Here is a 26,835-nt window from a genome sequence, read left to right on the forward strand (position 1 = left end):
GTCTCCTTGACATAAAACTCAAGACCAAAACATTGGTTGGAATAAAACTGAGTGCACTACATGGTGAAGGTTGCCCAGCGTTGCAGGGTGCAGGCTGGGGGCTCTGCTGCCAGGGCTGGAGCCGGAATGGAATCCTGTGGTAGCTGTGTTCAGTGTCCTCAGCCACGCTGGAAAAGCCAGTGTGCTGAAAAGAGAGGAGGTTTTCAAGCCCTGGGGTGAGGCCCTCTGGCAGTTTTGATGGATGTTTGCAGGATTTGGGTTTTTTTGGTGCTTTTTGTTTACCCTTTTCCCTCTGAGTGACTGCTTTTGTCCTGCTGTGAGCAGGTTCAAGAGGACAGCAAGGCTGCTTGTATGGGGTTTGGCTGCTCTTGTCTGTACAGTGGCCTTTACAAGCTCTGAACCTCTTTGGAGTATCTGGTATGTTAGAGCTCAAGGCCTGACTTTCAGATGTGTGAAGCATCAGGGGTTCACATCAGCTTTACTGCTGGGCACTGGCTCTAGCAAGGACTCTGTGATTCTCCAGGGGCATTGGCCTTTATGTGGTGAGAGGAAGCTTTTCTTGCTCCTGTTGGTGCAGCTCCCTTGGCTTTTCCTACTGTGGGGATGCTAATAGGAACCAGTTTGGGGCTCTGCTCCCTCAGAGATGAAGGTAATCTCCTCAAGGAGAGATTACATCCTGGCCTCAGCCCAAGCATGCTGGGAAATGAACTCTGCTGAGTCAGCCTCCAGGAGGGCATGTTTAAAGAGCCATGGGTTTATTTCCTGCTCTCCTGTGTGTCCATTTTATGCCATATCTGGCAGATTTCTGGAAGGTGCTGAGCTCTTGTGATTCCGGACAAAGGCTCTGGAGGGTGGAGGTACTGCCTGCCTCTGCAGATCAGGCTATAGATACCTCAGCTCTGCCACTTTTTGCCCTCCCTCCTCCTTCTTGCCTGCGCAGAGAGGTTCTGTGTCATCACCATGGGATTTACTGCCTTCAGCATGAGGACCTTTGATGTGAGCAGGCTCTAAGAGAAAGAGTTAGAGCTGCATAGGGAAGCTGGCTTCCCACTTCAGCCCTAATGGGAGGAAAAAGTTGAGCTTGAAGCAGGCAAAACATACCCAGAAGACGTGAATGCTTTCATTTTGATCAACCTTGTGTTGCCTCCTCAACCTGTGTTGAGAGCAGGTGTGTTTGAGCAGGCCTGGTCTGACTTTTGCAGCTCCATGGTAGGAGCAAGACAGGATTTCCCTTGGATTCCATTGGAATCACCCTACCTAGCCTAGGGTAAGCAAATGACTCTGCCTTTGCTTCCCCTCCCCCCCTCCCCACCTGTCCCCAAGGAAACAATATAAATTCCAATGCCTCCTGTGTGCATCTATGGAGGGGGGGGGAAAGGGCTTTCTAAACAGTGCTGAACTGTGGTTTTCCCTTCGTGCAGCAAAGCAATTGTTCATTAGCCAAACCCATTAACAATTCTCTTGCCAACCCTGTGGGTGAAGTGACTCTGCTGTAATTCCTTTGGATGGACCACAGCTGCAGGTATGTGTGTCTTCATTGCATTGAAAAAAAACAAACCCAAACCAATACATAAAAAAGGATTAAAAAGAAAGGGGAATCAAAAAAGGGGGGGCAGAAAGCAATGCTTGCAAATTGGTCTTTGTTTCCAAGGAAACAAACTTGACATGCTTGAGCTGTGCGAGATGCAAACACTGCTAGCTTCAGCAGACCTGGCTGCTGGATGTTATGGGCTGGGTATTGTTTTTAAACTGCCCCCCGTTTCGTGGCAGGGGTGAGGCCCAGAATAGCATCTGTCTGCAGAGTTTACCAATCTGGGCTTAATGCAGGCCCTGTGGGGTCTTGGATTTGCCTAATGTGGTGCGGAGAGGATGGCAGCCTGCGCTGGGAATGCGGCTCCCCGAGGAACGTCCCCCCGGGAAGGGGCAGCCAAAGGGGGGGCAGACGGCTCCTGCTGGGCCCCGGGCCTGGGGCTTTGGTGAAACCCTGCAGCAAAGTAGAGGTCTGAGGGGAGTTAAGCACTGCTCTTTGTGCCACATTATTATGGTTTATCCTGGGTCACTTTATCAAAGGCTTGGGGCTCTGAAAATGTTTCAGTCAAATGCAGCTTGCCAGCGTTTGGCGTGGAAGGCTGCCTGGTGTTCAGCACTCCACCAGGAATCCCACCCCAAATAAGCTGCTCAAAAGCTGCAGTCGAGGACTGGGCCTGGATTCATCAGAGAACTGATGAGGGAACAAGATGCTGAGTTGTTTGTGTGGTGCACATGAACATGCTGTGGACTGATGAAAATCCTGACTTGAACTTGGCTCACTGAGTTGTACAGAAAAGCCTCTTCGGATTGTGCTTACCTGGGGAGCCTGGTCCAGGAGAGAAGCTGGGGGTTTGGCATTCATCTGTGTCACCCTGATTGTTCCTGAAACACTGTGTTGATAAAGTAACTTGATTTATTTATTTTTCTCTTCCTTTGAAGCATCCAAAGCCGAGCAGTGAAGCAGGCACTGTACATACATGGCAGGAGTCTCAGCCATGCGTGGCGCGGAAGCCAGCCTGGCTCGGCAGAGCGTGCACACAATTAAACCCATCTCCACGTCCAGAGCTGGGTTTGGCTGGGGCCCAATGTGAGGAATCAGGCATCCATTAAAACTTTGCTGGGATCAAATAATCAATTTTTGTCCTGGCCTGCAAAGCTTTACTTCAGCAACAACCATCTTTGCATTCTGGGGTAGCTCTGGAGTCTCCTTCTCAGGAGACTTTCAAAACCCACCTGGATGTGTTCCTGTGTGACCTGCTTTAGGTGATCCTGCTTTGGCAGGGGGGTTGGACTTGATCTTTTGAGGTCCCTTCCAAGCCCCCAACATTCTGTGTGAATCTGTGAGCTGGTGAGGATCTGCAGGGGGTTATGCAAAGGATGGATAAGGAAATGCAAGTTTTAAGGAACAGTCAAGTTCCACGTGCAGGGCTGTCCTCCTCCAGCACTGACAACACCCAGGGGACTTCAACCTTGGGTGCCTTTGCTTATTTTGTGGTTTGGGAAACTGGAAAAGATGAAAAAACTCCTTTATTACTCCTTTGAAATGGTCTTACTGAATCAAGGAGACAAGGTAACGATGGAGTAATCTGAGGGCTGACCAGTGAGGAACAAACCTCTCTTAAAATTCAGGTCCCGAGGAAATCAGAGCATGAAGTGTGTTGTGCTGTTGTCTCTTTCTCCCTCTCTGCTCCTTGAGTTTCTTGCAAATGGAATTAAAATAACCTTCAAGGTGGCAGAGGGTGGACTGGGGTAGGTTTAGCTTTAAGATGGATGGGCAGCACGATTTGCATTGCAAGCTCAAAGCCTCAGTTGAAGCCCTTTGGGGACAGAAAAAAAAGAAAGGGGGAAAAAAAAGGAATAAAATGAATGGTATTGAGTGAAAATATTGTCATTTGTGGAAGGCCCAGAGTGAAGAGTGTGCTGGTTTGGGTGTCATTAGGAAATGCTCCTCTTTTGCACAAGGCTTGGCTGAGAGAGGAATTTCCTTGCTTTTGTTCTAAACTGAGATGCTTGCTGCCTAAAAATGCCTGAGATCCCCGCAGCGAGAGCTTCACCTCCTTGACAGGGGATGGAAACAGGAAGGTTGGCTGGATCAGGAGGAATCCTGCACCTTCTTTTTTCCCCTTTTTTTCTTCTTCTTCTTTTTTTTTTTCCCTCCTTTCTTTGCTAATGACACTTCCTTATGCTTACATTTCATTAAAGCTCTGAAATGGCTGAAGATCAGCCAGTACTGAGCATGCTCCGGGGTGGAGGCTGCACCCATAGAGTGAGATGGATTTGTGGCTGGAGGAGTGATAGGCCTGGAGTCAGGATCTGGAAGGACCCAGCAGCTCCAGACCCAGCAGCCAGGACTGAGGTAGGGCAAATCCGGCTGATTCCTTCCTGTGCCCCCGGGCCGGGGGAGCGAGGAGCCCGGATGGAGTAAGAGCTGCTGGAATGGATTCAAAAGCAGCAGAGTTCACCACTGACACGAGATGGCTTCACACCGCTGCCTGCGGGCCGGCGGGGAGGGGGTTGGAAGCGCTGACCTTTGCTGGCTGCTGAACCCATCCAAAGGACAGACCTGGCTGATGGTGGGGTGGTGACATAAAGCGACAGCAGGCAGGGGCTGGCAGCAAAGCCTGCGGGGACCTGCTGGGTTGTGCCTTCACGCTGGAAGGCATGTGATGGTGTTTCAGTCGTGGGCTGCCTGGCTCGGCCGCTGATTGCCATTAATGGCCTGTGCCTTGCATGGCACAGACCTGCTCCACAGCTCAAATCTAGGTCTGGCTGTGATTGTGAGAGGGCAGAAAAAAAGTAGGACTCAAACTCTCTCTCTCTCTCTTTTTTTTTTGGGCTTGTTTTGCATTCCAAAGATTGCAAACAAACCTTGCCACATCAGGTCCTCCAAAGTGGCGAGGAGAGGAGGGAATATCGATGTGTTTATTCTTTTGGCTGGGAGATTTTTCCCTGCTTCTTGCAGGGGTTTAAGGTGTTGGCAAGAGGGCTTGGGGGAAGGAAGCAGACTGTGTGAGTTGTGCAAAGGTGGGCTGTTGGATTTGGTCTGTAGTTGCCAGCTTTTCACAAGGAATGTGTAAGCACCAGCAGGTTGTGTGCTGCCTGAGCTACTGACTCCAGTTGTTGGACAAGCGAGCTGTGTGGTGAAGTGCCAATAAAACATTTACACTGGCTCCAATGTTTGTCTTAGTGAGGTCTAGGCAAGATCTGACTTTGCATGGAGCAGGGGGGAAGGTGTTGGTCGTGAGGCTGAGCCCTCGAAGAGCCTAGCTTCTATGGGAGGTGAGTTGCTGGGTGTTCACACTTGCTTGAGCCTGGCTGTGAGCGAAGGTAAGGCAAGAGGTTTGCGTTGCTGTGAGGGCACTGGGAATAAGTTGGCATCACAAAAGTTCTTGTGGTTAACTTCATTAACAGAAATCTTTGTGATCATGGTCCCTCGTGCAGTAAGGTAGATCAGCCCTTTCTCCAGGGCTGCTTTTCATAGATTCAGGGGGTGCTTGGTAAAGAAGAAAACACAGGTTGTGATTTTCCTGCCGTGTCCCTGGTGATGGTCTCGCACAGTTGGGTCAATGTGCATGATGAGTCACTTCATTACCTAAAGAAACTTGCCTCCTTATTGCCTGCTTCTGCATTTCCTGTGTTCCCAGCACTTCCTTGGTGTTTTCTGAGCCTGTCTGGTTTTGTCAGCCCTGCTCTGAGCTGGTGACCAGCTTGCTTACTGATGTTGCTTTTACAGTCCCGGCATAAAAGTCTGCTGGAGCCCCAGCTTGCTGGCCACGCAGGACTTCTGTTACTCTTTAATGGACTCTGGCTTGTTTATGGTTGGATGAATGCACAAAGAAAAGCGTTTCTGTAAAATCAACAGCATTGTAATTGTAGACTGGGAGGAAAAGGGGTTGATTTTCTTTGGCTCAGATGGGGGCTGCGTTTACAGCCTTTCAACAGTCATCCTGGTGGCTTTTTCTCCTTGTGCAACCGCGGCGTTGAGTTGATCTCGGCCCCAAGTTTTCGCCTATGGTCCGGGGCTCCCTTGATGAGGAAATTCGAGTTAAACAGTTTCAGATGCTGGAAAAAAAACCCCACTCGTGTGATAATTTCCTATTGTGCTTGTGTGAAAGGTGTAAGGTAGCCTTAAAGACCCACTGCCACCTTATGGCAGTTGCTGAAAAGCAGTCTCTTTAGAGCCAGTTCTGTACACACATCATGCTCGCTTCTTTATTTCTCCGCTCTCCTTAACTAGTGATATTTGCATGAAGGCAGGAGCTTGGTGGTTGTTTTTTCTTTCTCTCTTTTTTTGTGTTGTTTTTTTTTTTTAAGAGTTCATCTGCTCCTTCTGTTCCTTGCAGAAACTGTAGAATGTCAGCGGAATTGCTGGTAGAGCCATCAACGGCGATATTTCATAGCTCAGGAGCTGGGGGGAGAGAGAGAGAGATACAAAAAGCATCATGGATAAGCACTGATTCTCCTCCATGAAGAACTTGCTTCTTTTCACCTGAATGCCATAATCCTTTAGAAAAAAAAAAATAATAATCTCTCTATCTATCTAATTAAATAAATAAATAAACTAGGTGTGAGGTCAAAGAACAGGGACACGTTGAACACGTGAGGCTCGTCAGCAAGAACCTCCAGCGGGGCTCCAGCGTTTGTTTCAGTGAAGTGTTGCAGCAGAAGCCAGATTGAATGTGAGCAGCCATTTTTACAGCCGGCTCTGCTGGGCAGAAGACTCCAAATCTAAGCAGGATGGCTTTGCAGGGACATGGCTCTGGTTCCCACCCCATCTACCATCCCCCCAATAAACCAATAAAACATTTGCCCGTGGAGCAAACGGTGAGTGTGGTTAAAGCTTGCTCCCTGTGCTGAAATGGGATGTGCAAGGCATGCTGTGTTTAGGAGCCTTCTGGAGCAAGGCTGTTGTTTGTAGGGTGGAAGCTCTTGGTTGGTGCTAGCTGAATGAAGGGGAGGTGATGGTGGTGGGTTTAGATTGCCAGAAGAGAAGGAAGGAGCTGTGGTTAACTGTAAGTTAAAGCTGAGGGAGTTTATAATTGGGAACTGTTAGGAATAGAGATCTGTTCTAAATTACAGCTGTCTGGCCAATATGCTTCTAAATAAAGTCCTAGGATTGCCCTTGTAAATGAAATATGCAACGCTTATTCTTATCAAAACATGGAAACCTCTCCCTGAGAGCTTACATCTCAACATCTGTTGCAACAGCAGCTTTTTTATTTCCTTTTTTTTTTTTCCTTTTATTTTTTCCTTTCCTTTTTTTTTTTCCTTTCCTTTTTTTTGCCTTTCATTTTCATCTCCTTTCATTTTTTTCCTTTGATATTTTTTTCCCCTTTCCTTTTATTTCCCCCCCACCCCTTTATTTTTTTTCTTCTTCCTCTACTTGGTGTGTGTGATGTACTCAAGGCAGCATCCTGGGGAACATGTTTCCTATTAAGTAAAAAACAGTTTTTCAACTTTGCTGGGGAAAGAGGGGGAGGGAGATGGCTTGGAAACTTCAAGGGGGAAAAAAACAACCCCAACAAACAAACCCCCAACAATCCAGCCAGGTTTTGGAAGGTGGAGAAGGCTGTGATTCCAGAAGTGTGCATTAATGACTGTCTGCACCTTTAGGACTGGAGCCTCAGCTCAGAGGTGGATATTTGGGCTCCTTTGGGGGATGTTGAGGATACTCAGTTTGTCCTGGGACATTCTGGTTAAGAAATGTGCTACAAAATGGCTGAGGAGGGAAGGGAGGCGTTTTAACGGCTTGTGGCGGAGCTGGGCAGTGCAGAGGCAGATCATTATTCCAGCAGAAATCCTTGCCTTGTATCAAAAGGCTCTTCAGCTGGTTGTGCTTTGGGGAGGCTGAAAAGAAGCTTCAGATTTGAGCAAATGGAAGAAGAGAAGCCTGGTGGAAATTAGGAAAACCCCTTGTATTTTGCAGAGCTAAATATTGTTCTTCCTATGGAATGAAAACTCTCCCTTTGCCTCCCACTTGTGCTTCCTCTGCAAGGGAGCTGTGAAAATGCTGTATGTAATGGTGTAATTAAGCAAAAGCCCTGAGGAACCCAGTGTCCTTTGTGCAGGGAGGTTGTTGTGCTGCTGCCTTCCTCCTGAAAATGGGAGATTTCTGAAAGGGATATTCCAGCCTAGAACGGGAGAGCAGAGGCCAGAGTGCCGCCGTGTAAAATACCTTGAGGTTTTCTGGTCCATGGTAGAAGACAGTTTTAAAGGAGCATGCTATGGTGTCTTGTATTTGTTTGGTAGGGAAACTGCTGGAGAGCATTTGGGTTAAAGAAGGGGGAAAGCTTCACAGGGCACAGGCTTGTTCTTCTTACCATTCACCATTAGAAAAGCTGCCTCCTTGGCCAGCCTGGAGCCGAGTCTTCAGCCAGCTGGTGAAAAAAGAGCTTGTGCAGCACCTGAGCTCTGCAGAAGGGGGGAAAAGGGGGTCCTGGGGCAGGAGGCAGTGCTGTGAGAGCTGCTGGATGCTGCCCAGGCTGTGGTGGTCTGGAAGCCTTTCTCCTTCTAGATAGTATGACTTTAAGGTCTTCTTAACCAGCACAGAGCATCCCTTGGCACTGTGCAGATGCTGGTATGATGCTGATCGATCGCTTCGCTCAAGTTGGTTGTTGAAGAGCTGCAGTAATACCCTGATCAGCTTTGGTTTATTATTTTTCCCCCCTCTCTGTTAAATGGTGTTTAGTGCTTTCAAGGATGGCTGTGAGATGTGGAAAGTGTGTCTCGTTCTGAGCATGTATTTAACCAGGTCTAGTGTGGAGATGTGGTGGGGAGTGCTGCCCTTCTGCCTGCACGGGAAGGCTGAGGTTCTCCAGCATTATTTTCTCTCTGAAAGGGGATGTTGGCTGTGGTAGTTCATTGCCTCTGCCTTCATTAATACCTTTGTTTTTGTTTCTGGGGGTTTAATGAAAGCTGGATAATTTCATGCTGCAAGGAAGGGCAACGCATCAACTGTTTCCAAGCCACCTTTGGTTGGAACTAGAGTCATCCTTTGATGCGCTGCGTGAGACAACCTCTGTGTAGCGGGGGTTTGGTTGCTTTTGTTTAGGGATTTTTGAGTATGTCTTAAATGAGTTACCTCTACACTTCTCAGCAGCTGACAGAAAGGCCAGGAAAATCTCATTTTGTCCATGTTAAAACTTTGAGTTCTACGTCAAACCAACCCCCAGTGGGTTGAAAAGAGAGCTCCTTGCTTTCTACTGTCACCTCAGATATTCCTGATCTATGAATTTCAGTCATCTCGATTTAGCCTTGTGTGTTTTAACTGTTTAGTAGGGAAATGGTGAGGAAAAGAACATCCTCGTGGCCGAGGCAGATCCGTGGCAGGCTCTTCTGCTGCTTTAACTGCTGCTGCTTTGCAAATGAGCCCAGACACAGTGGCGGATTAGCTGCTTGGGCTGGAGAAACCGTGGCCTGTTGATGCTTCCAGGCAGGAGACGCTCAGCAGAGAGGATGTAGCAGAGGAGCTGATGGCTTCCTGCTTGTGCTGAAGGCCTGCGCTTGCCTGCCTGCTCTTGGTGCAAGGTGTAAGGCAAAACAACCCCTTGGGCTCCTCCAAACCTCACTATGGATTTCGATGGCCTTTTCTCTCCCTGCAGTGCAGGCTGCTCCCTGCCCCCTCCAGCCCAACGTAACACATTACACTTGGCTGTCTTCATTTGAATCCCTGCTCTTAAAGAGAACTGCCCTCCCTGCTCTCATTGTTTTCTCTTTGGCCAACAACAAGCGGGTGGTGCCACAGGGCCATTGCTGAGTTTCCTCTTCCTTCTGGCCTCCTCTGCCGGGCTGCCTGCCGCCCTCCCCTTGCTCGGGTGGGAGGTTCTCCAGCAGCCTCCAGCTCCAGCAGGCTCCTGCTCCAGCCTCCAAGAAATGCCAGCCTTGTGCTTGAATCCCTTCCAGCTGTTCTCTGCTTACAGATGTTCCTGTGAGTTGCTCTGGCAGTTTTACTGGGATCTTGAGCATGTATGAAGGTTGCCAAGAGTTGAGGCTTGATTGTTAAGTGGGACAGAGACAAACTACTTTTATTTTGAAGCTAAAAAGTCACCTTTCATCTTGCTGGCTGGGCTAGCTCTATCATATGGTTAGACATAGGCTGAACTCGGAGGTCTTGCACCTCGTAGTGCACTGTCACTTCATTAGGGCTTTCCCCCCTCATTCCATTTTTCATCCCTCTCTTTTTTAATGACCCCCTTTGTGATATCCTTTTAAGGCTGGTTGTACCAGGTCAGGTTGTCTTTATTAATCCCCAAAGTGAAAAATGGCTCAGCAGATTGGATCCTACATGTGCTTGCAGTTGGACACTGCAGACTGAACCGGTTTAACCCATGTGCCTTCCTCCTAGAGCTCAGAAGTTGGCTGCTTTATTAAAGCAGAACAAAACCATCACGGGAGCATCCCCAAGCTGCCCAGCATCTCTCCCTGTCCCTCCTGCCTCTGCTTTTCCTGTGGGCAAAGGCTACTCTTGAGGGCCACCCAGACAGAACAACTCACTCTATGGTTTAAAAGGCCTTTTTTCCCCCCCTTTTCTTGTCTTTTTTTCTTTTTTCTTTTTTTTTTTTTTTCCAGGCCAGCCATCAGTTTTGAGGCCTGGCACCCTGTCAGAAAGTTGACAGATGATCTGCATTACCGGTGCGTCCCCGGGATGCCCGGGATAATCGCTCCAATGGACGCCCTGGAGCCGGCAGGTTCTCTGTGAAATGGCTGCAGCAGCTTGGAGGGAGCAGTGAAATGGTCTCCTCTGGGCATGCTCACTCTGTAGAGGGAGCTTTTATCACATGAGCAGAAACTGAATCACTGCTCATGAGGATCTGGAATATGCAACTCTTTGAGTCTTCACCAGAAGAAGACAACAAGATGTCTGCAGGTACAGCAGGGTCCATCTCCCAGGCCTCTCAAAGAGTGGCTCCCCGCCGGCCCTGGCGCAGGCAGGCTGTCTCCTGATGGGAAGGAGAAGCCTTGCAGAGGAGGAAGAGTTTGGGGAATGGTGGCTGGGGGTTCTTTATTTGTCTCTTTCTCTATACAGTAATTTTCCTGCCCTGTGTGTGGGAGGGCAGGCAGGGTGTGCTGGGGAGCTGGCTGGAGGAGGCTGGCCAGGCTCTGTCTGTGCTCTGAGGCTTGGTCCTTCTGCTCTGCCATGGGCTTGCAGGTACTTCAGCCTCTGACACTGCCTGGCTGTGGGGAGGCTTGGGCTTTGTTTCCTGGCGTTTGGGTGGTCTTTTATTTGTCTTCTGGCGCGGAGAGGCTCGTTTGGCGTTGGGGGGTTTGGTTTGGTTTTTTTTGTGTGCTTTTTTTCCTCCATTTTTTAAAGTGTGAAGTTTCTGGAAAATTCTCCCAGGAGCCCTCCTTGCTTGCAGCTCTTGCAAGCAAGAAGAGCAAACGCTGGGGTATCCGAGCAGCTCCAAGACTGAACTTCCAAAGGGCAGGAGAAGGCCTGTGGCTACATGGCAGCTCCTCACTAGGTCTGCTTTGGACAGCCCCTGCTTGCATCACGCGAGCCTACAGCTCACTTCTTCGACTGGAGGCAAGAGCAAAAATCATTTTTCCAGGAAGAAACAATCCCTTTTTTTATTTTGGGACAGCTTCCTCCCTTCTTTCTTCTTTGCCCTTTTTTTTTTTGGGGGTATTTTTTGGTTTTTTTTAATAGCCACTTGCAATCCAAGGGAACAGCTGATTAAAACAAAACATCCGTGGCTGCTTTCATGGCAGGAGGCCCAAGTCTGCAGCTTATTTTAAAAGTTGCCTAAAAATTCAGACCCCCCCTGGCCTTGACATGCTCTTGGGGCCTTTTTTTTCCTGTTGTTTGTGTAGTGTTGGCTGCCACAGACCTCGGTGGGACTTGGGGTGGACACTGAAGGTCTCAGAGCCTTGGGGTGTCCGGGCCAGTGGGCATAACGCTGCTGTGAGCTGGCCGTCCCCCCTGAAGCAGCCTTGCAGATGTGAGAGTGAATTTTCAGTCGAGGAGCGAGATGTGAAGATGGCATTTAAAAGGCTTGGAAGCTTACAGGATGATCTGTGATACCTCATCTAAATACCCATTGTGTCTCCACTGGACTATAAATACACTCGTTACTCATCATCTAGAAGATATGTGCTAAAGGGAGAGGCATCAGGAGAAGTGGCAACGGACAGGAGCAAGGTTTCCTTGGAGCAGAGAAGAGCAGAGAGGCCTTGACGTGCTGCCTCATCTCCCAGCCGGGGATAACGAATGCGCTTTGGCTCTGATGAAAGCTGAGGAAGCAAAACAACCAAGAAATCCACTGAGTGTGTGCTGCTGTGTGGTGGGGACCACGATGGCACTGGCCAGACGGCTGGCTGCAAACACCTAAAGCTCCATCGCTGCCGGCCGGTGCCCTTTGAAAGCATCTGCAGAGAGACGCCGAGCAGCCTGACCTACTTTGGAGGGAAGAGAGAAACCCGAGGTGTGGGCTTGGTGCCGCTTTCCAGCAAGGGTTAAGAGCCCCAAAGTGAGGCCTTAGGGTCTTGGTTTTCTTTCCCTTCATCTTTTTCGCTGACTTTTAAGTGCCAGCACAAGCTTCTCCCTCTTTCCCAAGAGGGCGTTTGGAAAGAGCTGGGCTCTGTGGCACACCAGAGGCATATTTTCTGCTGATCAACTCATTAGACAAACTTTGGGCCTGGTCACAGGGGTGTGTGGGGCAGGATCAGGCCCATGAGCTGGGGACTTGGGCTGTGGTGCTCATCCTGGGGCTCCTTTTGCCAGTGCTGGAGCCCAGCTCCCCTGACCCTTCCTGTGCACTGCCATCTCCTAACAAAAGAGGATCGCATGCATCTTGTGCAATGGCAGGGAGCCATTTTATTCAGGTAAACAAGGAACTTCACCCTCCTGGCCAGCTGGTTTGGGGGAGGGCTGACTTGACTCCTGCTGTTCTTCTTTGTCGTCCTTTTGCTGCTTTTCCCTGAAGTTTTTCCTCCTCACCTTCCAGCTCCGGAGCTGAGAGCGGTCGAGGAATCCCTGCAGTGGGAGGGTTACCTTGTGTTTGGTTCAGCCGAAAGGCTCGGGGCTCTGAGAGCTCCCAGGACCATATGTTCCTGCAGGGACATGTAGTGTCAGTGATTTGGAAACTGATCTTCAATTTATAACCCTTAACTACCATTGTCAGCCAATTATTTCTGATTCCTGAGAGTTTTGACACCCAGCCCTCTTTGCAGAGGAGACTCCTCTGTCCCATTGTGTTTCCCTCGATCCTGTGGGGTCTATCCCTTCCTGTGCCTATGTGAGCTCCTCGGTCTGTTGGGTGGAGGAGGAGATGTCTGGCTTTGCTGTACGGTGGTGTTGGTCCTGGTGGGGGGTAGAGGAGGAGGATGGGCAGCACTGCCTGCCAGGATTTACAGTAGTGAGGAAAGCAGCGGGAGTGAAGCTCACACACTGTACAAGCTAGTTGGAAAGTACCCTTAAAAAAAGGACAAAAAGTAGAGGGAGGAAAAAAATGTAGACCAAGCTCGTAAAAGTGTGCAAACAACCACAAAAAAACATGCCAGGATCCACCATAACAGCTTGCTTCTCCCAAGCCAGGTGATTTGTTTTCCTTCTTCTGTCAGTCCCCATCAGGAGGGCCAATGCTGGTGGATGTGGTGGAGAAGGGTCGAGGCATTGGGGGTTAAGATCTGACATGCAAGCTTCTTCCCCGCAACGCTGCCATACTGTGTCGGAGCAGCACAGTGCCTCTTGCAAAAGAAGCTTTTCACAACTTGTCCTTGTTCCAAGGATGAGGAAATCTCCAGCTCTTCTGGCATTTTCTCTCCACCATAAATCAGAGCTGCTTTCACCTGTAAATATGATCAACACGGACGGGGAGAGGACTGGAACGGAGAGGGGCTTGGAGCAACCTCGCAAGGCTTTTTTTGTTTTTCATGGAGCTCTTGGTGTTAAATGAGGAACTTCTCCCCTCCTCCTCTCCTCATTTTCCTGCCTGCCTGCAAAAATACTCTCTGGTTTGCATTTAAAGGAGAAAAGTGTATGTGCTGGGGCTAAGCCAAGTTGTTTATTCAAGGGAAATACCATATTTCCAAGCCTTTCTCTCACAGAGGAAGCCTTGACGGAGGATGGCAGACTGGGCTGGGTGGTATATTTTTAGGTGACATCGAAGCACACGGTTGTGATTCAAGGAGGCTTGAAAAATCATGGCTGGCATTTTGCATCGAGATCTGCAAGACCTCTCCTCCTCGCTGCCCCAACCCCCCACCAGGCTTCACTTCTCCTTCCAAAACAGGTGGATTTTGACCTAAATCAAGAAGAGGGGGGGTGGAAAAAAAAAACACCCCAACCCCACAACAACCCAAACAACAAACCCAAGCCAACAGGAGAGGAAAAAAAACTTAACAACAAAACCACCACCACAAGCCCCAAAGCAGCCTGCTGCTTTTTTGCAGCTTCCCTTCTGCAGAGTGGATTTTCTGGTGAGGGGGCTGGGGGCCCAGGGTGGGTGGGGAGGCAGATGCCCGCAGCCCTGCTCTGCTCTCCTCTCCTCCTGTCAAAAGATGGCAGGTCAGTGTGTGTCTGTAAACAATGCAGTTATGAAATGGCAGCGCCAGGCCGAGCTGAGCATGCTCGGGGGAGCTGCCTGTAGGGGGAGGTGAGCCGAGAAAGATGATCTAATTCAGTGCAATTCTTGGGATTGAAGGAAAAGACCAGGCTCCACTCTTAATGACAGAGCAGAAAAAGCAGGCCCCACGCCGGGGACGAAGCCCGTAGGCCATGGAGGAGAGGGGGTGAGGATCTCCCACCTCTAGGACTTCGGGTGCTGGGCAGCGCTGTGTCCCTTTCTCACCCTCCAGGAGAGTAAAGCCTTGGTGAGGTTTTGCTGTAGTTACTAGAGGGACAGGCCCGAGGGTGCAACTTTTTATGATGATTATTCTTGTTTTGTCTTTTTCTGGGTTTTGCCTCCCTCTCCCTCTCCGCTTTTCCGTCTCGCAGGCGTCGCTGGCTTGCTGCTGGCCTCTTGATGGCTGGAGGTGACCCACGTGGAGGTGGCCTGGGCAGCTGAGCGAGGTCCTCCACTTCCCAAAGGAAGCCCGTTTTGGGGGTTTCCCACCTCTGCCACCCCAATGAGCCCTTCTGCCGGGCACCATCGGGATGGGCAGGGGGAGAGGGAGCTGCTCTGCTGATTGTGGTGGTTTGGGGGTGGGAGGAAGAGGAGCATGGAGGCTGAAGAGGTGCCTGAGCCCCACTGATGGGGGTGAGCTGCCTTCCAGCTCCCCTGCCTTGGGCTGCTGCAACTTGCTTGTTCCAGGCTCCTTTTGGTGCTATGGCTTTATCCTGGCGAAGCCTTCCCGGTGACTTGGCGTTTCTGGATGGTTGGTTTGCTTTTGCTAGAGCTACTGATGAATCTTGGTCTCCATTTTAGGGTTTTCTTCCCCCCCCTCCACTCATGGGTTCTAGGAGAGAGCAGGCAGCAGCTGTGCTCCTTGCTAACCTCAGCCCGTGGAAGGAGGAGATGCCTTTGTCTGCTCTGGATTTACACTTGCCTGCACATACAAGTTGCACTGGCTTTAACTCTACTGGGACACAGCTAGATGGCTACGATGCTTTCCAGCGTGGAGGCAGTGAGGAAGAGTAAATTGATCTCCCCTGTAGAGGAGGGCCTGTGCTCTGCAGCCCCCTCCCTTGCCTGCAGCCTGCACGTCATTGTGGAGCGCCTTGGCTTAGGAGAAGTCACTTTCAGTCCTGTTGTGTTTCATGCACGTGTCTCCTTGTTCCCAGCTGTTGCATGCAGGGACTTGCGCCTCCTTTCTACCCTTCCCTCTGGTTTTTGGGAGCTGATTTGTGTGGCTGGGATAGGGGAGAGGACATGGAGGGGGGTAGAGAAGGAAGTGTTTCTTTTCTTTAGGAAGAGTCTGGATGAAAGGAATTCAGGAGACAAAAGAATTGCAAAGAATTTGATTTGGGGACAAACTTCAGGCGGAGGGGCAGTGCTTGTTGTGAGCTGCAGATAAAATTCCAGGCTCACATGATTGCATGAGGCTTATAAGGAAGTGGCCTTAACCTAGAAAAGAGCAGGAGCTTTGAGACTGGTGACTGCTTTGTAGGCCAGGTATGCTCGTGGTTGTGTTTCCTTCCTTCTCCAGCTGAAATACTTCTGCTGCTTCTAATGACAGGCCCGTGGTCAGCGTCCCCACGAGCACTGAGCCCAGAGCAGAACTTGAGCAGTGCTGAGATCTGCCAGGAGCAGCAGCCCTCGTGTGCCTACAAAAGCACCACTCTCCTTTCTACAAGGCTTGTCTTCATCGTTACTTCTGCTCTGACGACCTGCAAAGTGTTTGTCCTCTCTTTGTGGCAAAGATTATTCTGAGCAAGTTGGTCTGGGCTGTGTTCTTTGGATCTTTTAGGAGGAAAAAAAATGGGTTGAGAGTCTGCTGCTGCTGAGGTTGCATCATTTATTGAGAGCTTTGCCTCTCTGCAGTGTGTGTTGCAAACCTTGCTGGCTTGCAGAGGAATGGAAGTCCTGCCCTGCTGAAGGACCGGTGAGAGCCTTGCCTGAGCTTTGGCTATGATGGGGAGCTGGCGTTGAGGTGTGTGCCCCAACCACTCTTGGGGAGCAGTGCCTGGTGGTGTCACCTCTTGGTGTGTTGGTGCCTACCTCTGAGCTGGAGGTAGCAGGCCATGCAGGATCAGTCCTGTCCATCCCTCCCGTCTGTGGGCAGATGTGCTGGGGCAGCCGTCACCCCAAATGGGAGCCAGCAGAGCTTCAGAGGGGTCCTCCTGCTCCCAGCCCTTTTATTTCAGATCAACCTGGTTTAGCTGCATGATCAACCTGGTTTAGCTGCATGGCTCTGATCAGAATAAGGCTGCTGCAAAACCTCAGGTTCTTGAACAGCTGATTTTTAAGGGAAAAAAAAAGAAAAGGCAAGCAAAAAGCCCTCAGTGAAGGTAGACTTCTTAGCACATCAACTGCGCTCCTTCCTGCTCTGCTTCATGATGCAACTCTCTGGTCTCTTGGGCTTGGTAAGCTGCTGTCTGCTGGAGTTTTGCTGTGCATGTGTTGTCTTTGCCTATAAAGCCTCTTTGGATCTTTGTGAAGGGCACCCGGATGGCTGCTGAGGATGCCAAGGAGGAGGCTGAGAAAGCTCTTTCTGTGTTTCCCAGCTTTGTTCTTTCTCTCTTCTTTCTTCTTTCCCTGGGCTGGTTTTTGGGGGTTGTTGTCTTAAAGGCTCCACTGGAGTGTCTTGTCGTGGTCTGTTTGGCAGTGCTTGCAGAGCCTTTCCGTCTTCCATCCCCTCCAAAGACCTCCTCACTGAGGAGAGGAAACATGGTTTGTGGTAAAGAGAGCTGGAGAGGAAAAACTAACCCAGCACTAGCTCCTCTGCTTGGCTTCTCATGGCTTCTTAGAGCCCTTTCAAAGACCTAATCAGCCATTCTTCAGATGCAATCATTTTTTTTCCCCCCTTCCTCTTGAAACCTACAAATGAAAAGGTGTGTGTGTGGGGGGGGAAAGGATAATGCTTCATTGATGGTGGTGTGGACTTTATGGAGGCTTTCTAGCCACTGGAGGTTAATAATCAGTCTGGAGTTGAGGAGGGAATGGAGCCTGCAGGGAAAGGGGGGAAGGAGGGGAAGGAAAAAAATAATGGAGTAAGTGAGACTTTTATTGTGAAGCAGCCTGAGCTTGGCAGTTGGCTTTGTTGGGACTGCTGCAGGAGCAGACATTGCTCGGCGGGGAGGGTGGGATAGGATTTCCCTGCCAATCGGCAGCCGAAGGATTGGGGCTTGGAGAGTCTGAGCAGAAAGAGAAGTTTGCTCTGGATTTAAGGGAGGGGAGGGGAAGGGAGGGGGGAAAAAAAAGTCCCACATGCACAGGCACTCCCCCACGCCCACAAAATGGAGGTATTGACACTGGCTGGCGGTGCAGTGGCTGCGAAGTTGGCTGGGAGGAGCTGTGGGTTGGTGGGAATGGATGGGTAGTGCTGCCCGGCTGCTGCCTGCTGGGCGCCCAAGCGGGTGCCTGTAGGGTGCTGGGGGCTGCCTCTGCAGGGTGGTGATGGAGCAAGGAGGGGAGAGCGCTGGCCTGGGGGGAAGAGGCTTCGAGTGCTTTGCAGGGGTTTCCTCTAGCTTCCTTTGTAGCAGAATGCTTCAGAACTCCGAGTTGGCTCTTTGGAAGGACGCTGATGATTGTATTTCCTACCATGATGCTGAGTTTGTGTTTGTTTCAGAGCAAGGCATGGAAGTTGTAAAGCCACTGCTGCTGCTAGTGAGGGATGTGTCTCTGAGCTACGACCCAGCAGAGCCTGTCAGGTGCTGCCTTGCTTAGCCTTGCCTTGGCACCCAGCTTTTTACTCTCCCAGGAGAAGAGTGATGGGTTCTCTCTTGCCTCCCTTGGCACTGGAAATTCTGCTTTGAGAGCTCCTGCCGCTGGCCAGGACGTGGGGCAGCCCCAGGCGCCTGGTAACTGCAGCGAGGAGCAAGGGTGGTTGTTAGCTGTTGAGCTCTGATGGACTCCAGGGTTCCTGCAGTGGCTTTTCTCCAGGCATCGTGGGCTGAGCAGCAGCAGCACCTCTGTGGAGGGCAGAGTGTGGATGGTTTGTGGTCTGGGGGTACTGCCTACAAAATAAACTTAGAGTCAGATGGCTAAGAGCGACCTGCTGGAAATCCTGGGGCTTCCAGTGTGAGTCACTTGAACAGCAGGAATATCATGGACCTTTCCTTCTTGCAACAAAGGTTGGGAAAACAAGCTGGGCCCTGTCAGACAGACTGAAGCCCTTTGTGCCTTTTGCTGCTGAAGGCCTGAGTGCCCCTTCCCATGGGTGGGAGTTGAGGGGCTGTGCTCAACCCCCAACTTAGTGCAGTTCTCTTTGCAGCAGGGCAAGTCCCTGAGAAGGCTGAGGTTGTTTCCAGATTACATGAAGTTTGGAAAGAGGAGAGGTTGGGTTTACAAGCAGATGTTTGCAGCAAGGTTCTACTATAAATTACCAGTTGAGCAAATAAATGGAGGGGGGGGGGAACAGCTGATGTACGGTCAAAGTTTGGGCTGGGTTTTATGATCATCTCTTGGTGGAAGCTGTTGGTTGGTTCTGTTTCAGGCTCTCTGGTAGTTGGCTGAGCTGAGCTTTTGAGTGCTTACAGCTTGCTTTTTGGTCTGTGCCTGGGAATCTGAAGGTGTGTGCTCGGGGCACAAGTTCTCTCTTGCTGAGAGCATCTAGACGTGGCTGTGTTTGCTGTCTGCTTGTGCTCAGGGGCAGGCAGCCACCCAGAACTTCCTCGCTTGAGGAGCAACCCATGAAGGTGCCCTTAGCTCTGTGTGGGCAGGGCTGGCAGGTGCTGGAGCCTTCCCCAAAAACCAGTGCCCAGCTGTGTCCCTTGAGTTTATTCCTTCCCATCAGCTGCATGTTGCTTTGCAGCTGGTGGCATTCGCTCACCTGGCTGGTGCTGCATTTCCCTCTGGTCAAAGAGCAAAGCTGTTGTGGCTGAAGCATCACCAGGTTCCTCAGGCTGAGGCATCTTTCTCTGCTCTGCAGTAGCTGGCTGGCCAGCAGGTTTTGCTTCTCAGGGGAGAACTGCATGCCTCCTCTTGATCAGTTGGACTTCCAACCTGGTTGATTCTGTGGTTTAGGTGCAGGGCAGGGTGGTCCTGTGGGCACCAAGGGGCAGGGGCCCGGTGCTGGATGAGCTGGCTGCTGAATTGGGGTGAAGGAAGACCCTGTGCTGCGGCACCTGCAGCACCAGCTGGGTTCACATGGCAACAAAAATCCCAGAGGGGCTGGTGGCAGCAGCACCAGAGCTCCTCTCTCATGTGAGCTTTGGACAGAAGTCAGTGTGGGGAAGGGTGAGCTGCTGGTGGGGATGATTTTGGAGCTGATGCAGCAGCCTTCACCTGTGCATCTTCTCTCGCTCACTTCTTTCATGGGAGCGGGGCAGCCCGGGCTCCGTCGTTGTTTTTTTCCCCCCTCTCTTTATCGCTCAGCACGCTTTAAACCTTGTGATTTGCATGGCTGCAGGCACCATCTGCTCTCTGTGCTGGCCTACAGCAGTTGGCTTGACCTGGGCTTATTCTTCTCCTGGGACACAGGCAGGGAGTGGTGAACCCTTCACCCAGCCTGGCCCCGTCACGTGGTGGCTCTGCGGGGCTGTCGCCATCTTTCCCTCGCAGCCCAGCTCCTCTCCTTAAACACACAGCTGGGGCAAGGGGCAAGGGACCCCTTCTCTTCTGCCTGGCTTTGGGGGATTTTTTTAATGCCAAGTTACTTTGTTTTGATAGCCTTGCCCTCCCCCCCCCCCCCTTTTTTTTTTTTTTTAATCCATTTGGTCTTGCCACTTTAAAAAAGAAAGGGGAAAAAAAAGGAAGGTATTAAAGCTGCAAACCTGATCTAGCAACCTGACCTCAGGCATTGGGAAGGCAGAGGAGATGAGCAGGTGCTCCCTTTTTACAACAAAATAGGGGGGAAATAGAGAGGGGGAATAAGAAAAGTTGCTTTCTCTGGAGTTAAAAATGGAGCTCATTAACTGTAATAAACATGGCTGTGAGGATTGAGGGGTTAGCTGGAGCTGCATTTGAATGAACACAAAACCAATCCCCAACCACCACCAGCACCCTGGGGCTGGAGCTGTTGGTAAATGATGTGCAAGGAGAAGGTTGATGGTTCAGCCTCTCCCCCCCCTCCCACCTCCTTCCCCAATCCTCAGAAGTTTAGGGAGAATGAGGGTCAGCTCTTGGAGGTGCCTTTCAGGGCAGTTGGGTGTGTGCTGGTACAGATCCCCTCAGCTGGGTTCCCAACACCTGGCACTCGGAGCGTGTCTGGCTGTGCCTTAAGCGGAGCTGTGGGTTCTCAGCCTGGGCACAGCCCAAAGCCCCTCTGCTGTCAGCTGGGGTGAGCCTTGCTGCCTTTTATCTCTGACCTGTGCCTTGCTGGCAGCTTCCTGGCAGCAGAATCGTGTCTGCTGATGATGTAAACAGGATGTGTCCATGATTGTTTCTTCTCTCAAATGCAGTCTCTCTCTGAACATGGAACTGAACCTTGGTGTTTCTTCTTTTCTCTCCCTTCTCTCCCACCCCTAGCGAGCAGTGCTGAGTAAAGGAGAGACAAGGAAAGACGTCTGCATGAAGACTGAGCTGCTGAAAGATATCACCAACAGCAAAGAGGAAGGTGAGCACCTGTCTCTGTTGAGGGCCAGACCTTCCTCACGAGGTTGGCACGCGATGGGAGCAAAACTGGGGGCTTGGAGATGTACTCTGTCCCCTAAGGGTCTCAGGTGTGCTCCCAGGCATGGAGTGGCTTCAACCTGTGTTTATTCTGAGCAGGGCTCTTCCCCAGAAGACATAAATTTCCTTTGCAGTCCATCTATCACCACCCACCCAAAGAATATCTAATTTTCACTTCTGCTTTGGTGTGGCTGTGAAGTGCAGAGGAGTTACTTTGAACCTGCTCTGGGTGACAGGTTTTAGCTGAACTCTGCTCCCTGCCACATGATGACCAAGCCCTTTTCCTCCCTCTACTGAAGTTAACTTTCTGTTTCCCTCTGAGTTTCTCTGCAGCTCCAGGACAGGCACTGATGGCTGCAGGTGGCCAGTGGGGTTAGACACAACTCCCCTGGTGCCCCTGTGGGATGCTCCATGGCTTCTGCCTTCTTTCCCCTCCCTTCCACTTGGCAGGATGTTAATTGGAGAAAGCCTTTCCCGTGTGCTTGTCTGTGAATTGCCTGCACACAAATCTGAGGGCTTAATAAATGTGTCAGTGGGATTAGGATAAAAAAAAAACCCACCACCCTTTATCTCCCCTCACCTCCTTCCTCCTTTCTTTCCCTGGATTTATTATTCCTTGAGTAGCTGCCTCTCATAGCTCTGCAGGGATTTGGGGTAGTTTTGTTCTCTTTGCCATAACAGAGCGTTAGCAAAGCGCCGAACTGGCCCCGTGGAAATACCAAGTCTTAGCTGGAAACAAAGTTTTGGATTTAATTCAGAAGTGTGTGAGCCCAGCACTGCTTTTTCTTTCTCTTCTGCCCAGCATCATGTTTTATCAAGCTGCTCTAGTGAGAAACTAAAGCTCAGGACGGGGAAAGCCCTGAGCGCTGCGTCAGAGGCGGCCGCGGCGCTTCCGTGGGAGCTGGGAGCGTGTGAGGGCTGCTCCAGACACTGCCTGCCTGTGCACCTCTGATCTGGGCAGACTAGAGCTGAAGTCTGAGATGTCAGTGGGAAGTCATGTTGCTCTGGGAGGAGACTTTTACTTTGATCTCCCCTCTTGCTTGCCTCAAGACTGTAAAGCCAGTCCATTTAGCTCTTGATCTCAAGGCAAGTGTCATGAGTCCAGGGAGGTAACAACCTAGGAAGAGTGGGAAGAGAAAGCTTGCTGTGTCTTGGATGTCTGCAGTGGTTGTGACTTCAAGCAAATGCTTCAACCACTGCCCTGGGCAGCCTGTTCCAGGGCTGGACAACCCTTCTGGGGAAGAAATTGGTGCTCATGTCCAACCTCAACCTCCCCTGGTGCAAAATGAGGCCATTTCCTCTCCCTTGTTCTTAGGGAGAAGAGACCAACCCTGACCTGGCTTCGACCTCCTTTCAGGGAGTTGTAGAATGACAGAGGGGTCTCTCACCCTCAGCCTCCTTTTCTTCAGGACAAACAACCCCAGTTCCCTCTGCTGCTCCTCACTCTTTCAATTTGCTGACAGGAATGCACAATTCCCACCCCTCCCCAGGATCAAGCAGACCCTCCACAGCAGTTTTGACCTTAAGTCTTTTTCTCAATACTAAACATGGAATTAAAATCCCCATGAAGAGAACAGAATCTTAAGAAGGAGGGGAAAAGTTAAAGCAGACAGTTTGAGGTCACCTCATCTAATTTTAGGTGTCAAAAATGTCTCTCTAAGTGTGGGGTGCCTCTAAGGGCAAAGGAAGCTGAGAACCCTTTCTGTGCAGGCAGTCTGGAGGCTTCATAAGGTGCTCAAATTCCAAGCACTTCAGCTTATCCCAGAATGGTAAGGGCTGGAAGGGCTGAAGGATGGCCAAGGGCTCAGGTCCAGCCAACATGGATTTAGGAAGGGCAGGTCCTGCCTCTCCAACCTGATCTCCTCCTATGCCCAGGTGACTGCCTGGTGGACGTGAGGAGGCCTGTGGATATGGTCTGCCTGGACTGCAGCAAGGCCTTTGACACCATCCCCCACAGCAAACTGCTGGCTAAGCTGTCAGCTCATGGCTTGGACCACTACAGTCTGTGCTGGGTTAGGAACTGGCTGGAGGCTGAGCCCAGAGAGTGGTGGTGAATGGTGCCACAGCCAGCTGGCAGCCAGGCACCAGTGGTGTGCCCCAGGGATCAGTGCTGGGCCCTGTGCTCTTTAACATCTTCCTTGATGATCTGGATGAGGGGGTCGAGTCAGTCATCAGCAAGTTTGCAGATGACACCAAGTTAGGAGCAGATGTTGGTCAGTTAGAGGGTAGAAAGGCTCTGCAGAGGGACCTTGCCAGGCTGGACAGATGGGCAGAGGCCAAGGGGATGGCATTCAACAAGTCCAAGTGCCAGGGGCTGCATTTTGGCTACGGCAATCCCATGCAGAGCTACAGGCTGGGGTCAGAGTGGCTGAGAGCTCCCAAACAGAGAGGGACCTGGGGGTGCTGATTGACAGCTGCCTGAATATGAGCCAGCAGTGTGCCCAGGTGGCCAAGAGAGCCAATGGCACCCTGGCCTGCATCAGGAACAGTGTGGCCAGAAGGAGCAGGAAAGTCCTTGTGCCCTGTGCTCAGCACTGCTTAGGCCACACCTTGAGTCCTGTGTCCAGTTCTGAGCCCCTCAGTTTAAGAAGGACATTGAGAGACTTGAAGGTGTCCAGAGAAGGGCAACAAGGCTGGGGAGAGGCCTTGAACACAGCCCTGTGAGGAGAGGGTGAGGGAGCTGGGGTTGTTTAGCCTGGAGAAGAGGAGGCTCAGGGGTGACCTCATTGCCCTCTACAACTACCCGAAAGGTGGTTATAGCCAGGAGGGTGTTGGTCTCTTCTCCCAGGCAAGCAGCACCAGAACAAGAGGACACAGTCTCAAGCTGTGCCAGGGGAGGTTTAGGCTGGAGGTGAGGAGAAAGTTCTTCACCAAGCGAGTCATTGGCCATTGGAATGTGCTGCCCAGGGAGGTGGTGGAGTCCCCATCCCTGGAGGTGTTCCAGAGGGGATTGGATGTGGCACTTGGTGCCATGGTCTAGGCATGGGGTCTGTGTTGATAGGTTGGACTCGATGATCCTTGAGGTCCTTTCCAACCTAAGTTATACTGTGAGACTGGACCTCCCCTGCCAAAGCTGGGTCATGTAGGGCATATCACCCAGGAATACATCCAGGTAGGTTTTGAAGGTTTCCAGAGGATGAGACTCCAGTTCTATCACTGGGGAAAGAGAGGTCCTAGAATCTAGTTGTGGTGTTCAGATTTGTCTCCTCTTCCCCAGCATCCCCCACGTGTGGATGACAATGGTCTGCGTGGTCGTTGTGCCACGTGCATCATTCCTCACTGACCTTCCTTACCCAGCTGGGATCGTCACAGGAGTTCAATTAGTTGCTGTCCCCAAAGTCTGTTAATAACAGTGTTTAGAGCTGGCAAAGAGCTTGCATTTGTGAGTGCTACGTGACCATGCAAGCCTGACAGCACACTGGAGAGCTGGCACAAAGAGTTTCTTTGAACCCTGGTTCTGGGCTCAGGGATGGGTGGCAGCACATGGAGCTGGGGAGGCATGGGCTGGAAAAGCAACCCAAAGGCTGAGAGTTCTCTCTCTTTAAGTTTGCTTGCAAAGTGGTTTTCTTCAGTGAGCAGGCTGGGACCTGTACTGTTGAATGTCTTTATCAGTGCCACAGACAGCAGGACAGAGTTGCACCCTCAGCAAGGTTGCAGATGGCATCAGGCATGTTTAGATGGAACATCCTAGGATCAGGTCTGTGCCTCTTACCTCTTGGTCTGTCACTGGGCATCACTGAGAAAAGCCTGGCCCCATCCTCCTGCCACCTGTCCTTTAGGTATTTATAAGCATTGATCAGATCCCTCCCCCTGGTTTTCTCCAGGCTGAAAGCCCCAAGCCCCTCAGCCTTTCTTCATGGTCCAGTCCCATAATCATCTTCACAGCCCTTTGCTCTACCTGCTCAAGCAGTTTCCTGTTCTTGAACTGGGGAGCTTAGAACCAGACCCAGTTCTCCAGATGAGGGTTTACCAGGGCAGAGTAGAGGAGGAGAACCTCCCTTGACCTGCTGGCCACACTCTTAATGCATCTTAGGATGCCTAGGATGCTCTTGGTCATGAGAGCTCATTGCTGGCTCGTGGTCATACTGCTGTCCACCAGCACTCCCAGGTCTTTCTCCACAGAGATGCCTTCCTTCAGATCAGCTCCCCCTGTGCTGGTGCAGGGGTTGTTCCTCCCCAGGGGCAGGACCATACACTTGTCCTTGCTGAATTTCTAGGGTTGCTCTCTGCCCATCTCTCCAGCCTGGCTGGGTCACACTGGATGGCAGCACAGCCTGACAGGGTGTCAGCCACCACTTCCAGCTTTGTGTCCAGTCTGTCCCTTCAGCCAGGTCATTGATGAATATATTGAACAGTCCTGGCCCCAGTCCTGGCCCCTGGGGAACACTCTTTGTTACAGAGCTCCTGCCACGAGCCCTGGCATTTCATTCTCTGTTCCTGGAGCGGCAGGCATGGCAGACATGCACTGCTGTTACCAGCTGGGATGTCCTCTTCTGGCTGCATCCTGGCATTGAGGAGAGAAATGATAGAGCTATAAATTTAACAGACATCTGGAGCACCAAGATCTTTGTGTGCTCTCAGCATTTTCATGTCCAGTTCTGGGCCTGAATCCCAGCCTGGGTAAAGCCCAGAGGAAATCACTTGCTGTCCTCTCCTGTAGAGCTGCTTGATACAGACAGGGAGCAGGCTGTGGATGAGGCTGAGGTTTGTTGTCCATGGGGAAATGTTCCAGCTCAGTTTTACACACGGGGGTGAGTTTAGGACCATCTTTCCCTTTGATGACAAGGGAAAAGGGGATGGGAGATGGAGAAGGTGAGTGGAGATGTTTGTAGGCCACGTTGTCTTTAGTCTGACTTGGAGAGAAACCAATTAAGAAGTGGTTTCTCTGCAGGAGATGCAAGTGATTTCAATTCTCCTCACATTTAGGGCTCCTAACTCTGGGCTCCATCTCACTTGACCTTTGAAAGCAAACAGCTCCTTTTTTTACTGCCCAGCCCCAGAGGTGGAAAGTTCCACTAAAGCAGCAGGAGGAAGGCAAGTTGGAAGTGAAGTTCTCCCTTAGCCTTGGCATTGCTGAGACTTACTCATAGAATCACAGAATGGTTTGGGTTGGAAGGGACCTCAAAGATGATCTAGGTCCAAACCCCCTTGCACTGCAGGGACACCTCCCACCAGCCCAGGCTGATCATCCTCATCCAACCTGACCTTGAACACCTCCAGGGAGGGAGAATCTACAGCCTCCCTGGGCAGCCTGTTCCAGTGTCTCACCACCCTCACTGGAAAGAATTTCTTCCTAATCTCCAGTGTAAATCTGCCCTCTTCCAGCTCAAAGCCATTGCCCCTTGTCCTGTCACTCCCAGCCCTTAGGAAAAAGACCTTTTCCAGCTCTCCTGTAGCCCCCTTCAGGTACTGGAAGGCTGCTCTGAGGTCTCCCCAGAGCCTTCTCTTCTCCAGGCTGAACAGCCCCAACTCTCCCAGCCTGTCCCCACAGGGGAGGTTCTCCAGCCCTTTGATCATTTTTGTGGCCTCCTCTGAGCTCTCTCCATCAGAGCTGCCCCAGCACTGCAGGTGGGGTCTGAGCAGAGCAGAGGGGCAGAATCCCCTCCCTGTGCTGCTGCTCTCCCTGCTTTGGATGCAGCCCAGCACACAGCTGCCTGCTGGGCTGCCAATGGCCATTGCTGGTTCCTGGGGAGTTTCCATCAACTGACACCTCCAGGTCCTTCTCAAGACTTCTCTCAATCCCACAGGAAAGGAATGCATTCATCTCACTCAGGACATGGAAGTGCTTTGAGTCACTGCTGGTGTTCACAGGCAGCCCACTGGTGAGCTGCTGAATCCCATTGTGTGCCTGGTGTAGTCTCAGCACTGAGCTTTCACAGCAGTTGTTGTTCTTCACCCTTCTCTACCTTTCATGTCTTGTTTTGGCTCTTGGGTGTCTGATGGGGGATGGGAAGCAGTGACACTGCTGCAGGGTGACAGTGCTCCAGAGCCCTGGGAGGAGTGATATTTGTGTTTTGGAAACACAGGGCAGACCCTTGGATGGATATCGCTCAGCTTTGGGGTGGGGGGAAGGAGAGACCATCACTGTGTCACCCCAGAGAGGAACTTGGGCCTGGAACACTAAATGCTCTTCATTTTTTGGGCTCATTTATGG

The 26,835-nt window shown here is 51.1% G+C and overlaps 1 protein-coding gene across 17 annotated transcripts in view; it reads left to right on the forward strand.

Moving 5' to 3' along the window:
• Positions 1-26,835, forward strand: part of EHMT1 (euchromatic histone lysine methyltransferase 1) — a 143,906-nt gene that overhangs the window by 44,425 nt on the left and 72,646 nt on the right. For 7 of the 17 annotated variants that reach the window (XM_068164135.1, XM_068164142.1, XM_068164138.1 and 4 more), the window contains exons 1-2: positions 3,786-3,886; positions 20,538-20,625. In XM_068164135.1, coding sequence (XP_068020236.1) covers positions 20,580-20,625 — 46 coding nt within the window. In that variant the 5' untranslated portion in view covers positions 3,786-3,886; positions 20,538-20,579. Of the gene's footprint in view, positions 1-3,785; positions 3,887-5,929; positions 6,355-10,316; positions 10,397-14,140; positions 14,341-16,757; positions 17,372-19,806; positions 19,895-20,537; positions 20,626-26,835 lie in introns of those variants that run through there. The other 10 variants (XM_068164139.1, XM_068164148.1, XM_068164151.1 and 7 more) reach the window with 7 other exon arrangements.

Source organism: Melanerpes formicivorus, unplaced genomic scaffold (genome assembly GCF_026170545.1).
Source record: "Melanerpes formicivorus ecotype bairdi unplaced genomic scaffold, bMelFor1.0.p_v2 SCAF_77, whole genome shotgun sequence".
Classification (NCBI taxonomy): domain Eukaryota; kingdom Metazoa; phylum Chordata; class Aves; order Piciformes; family Picidae; genus Melanerpes; species Melanerpes formicivorus.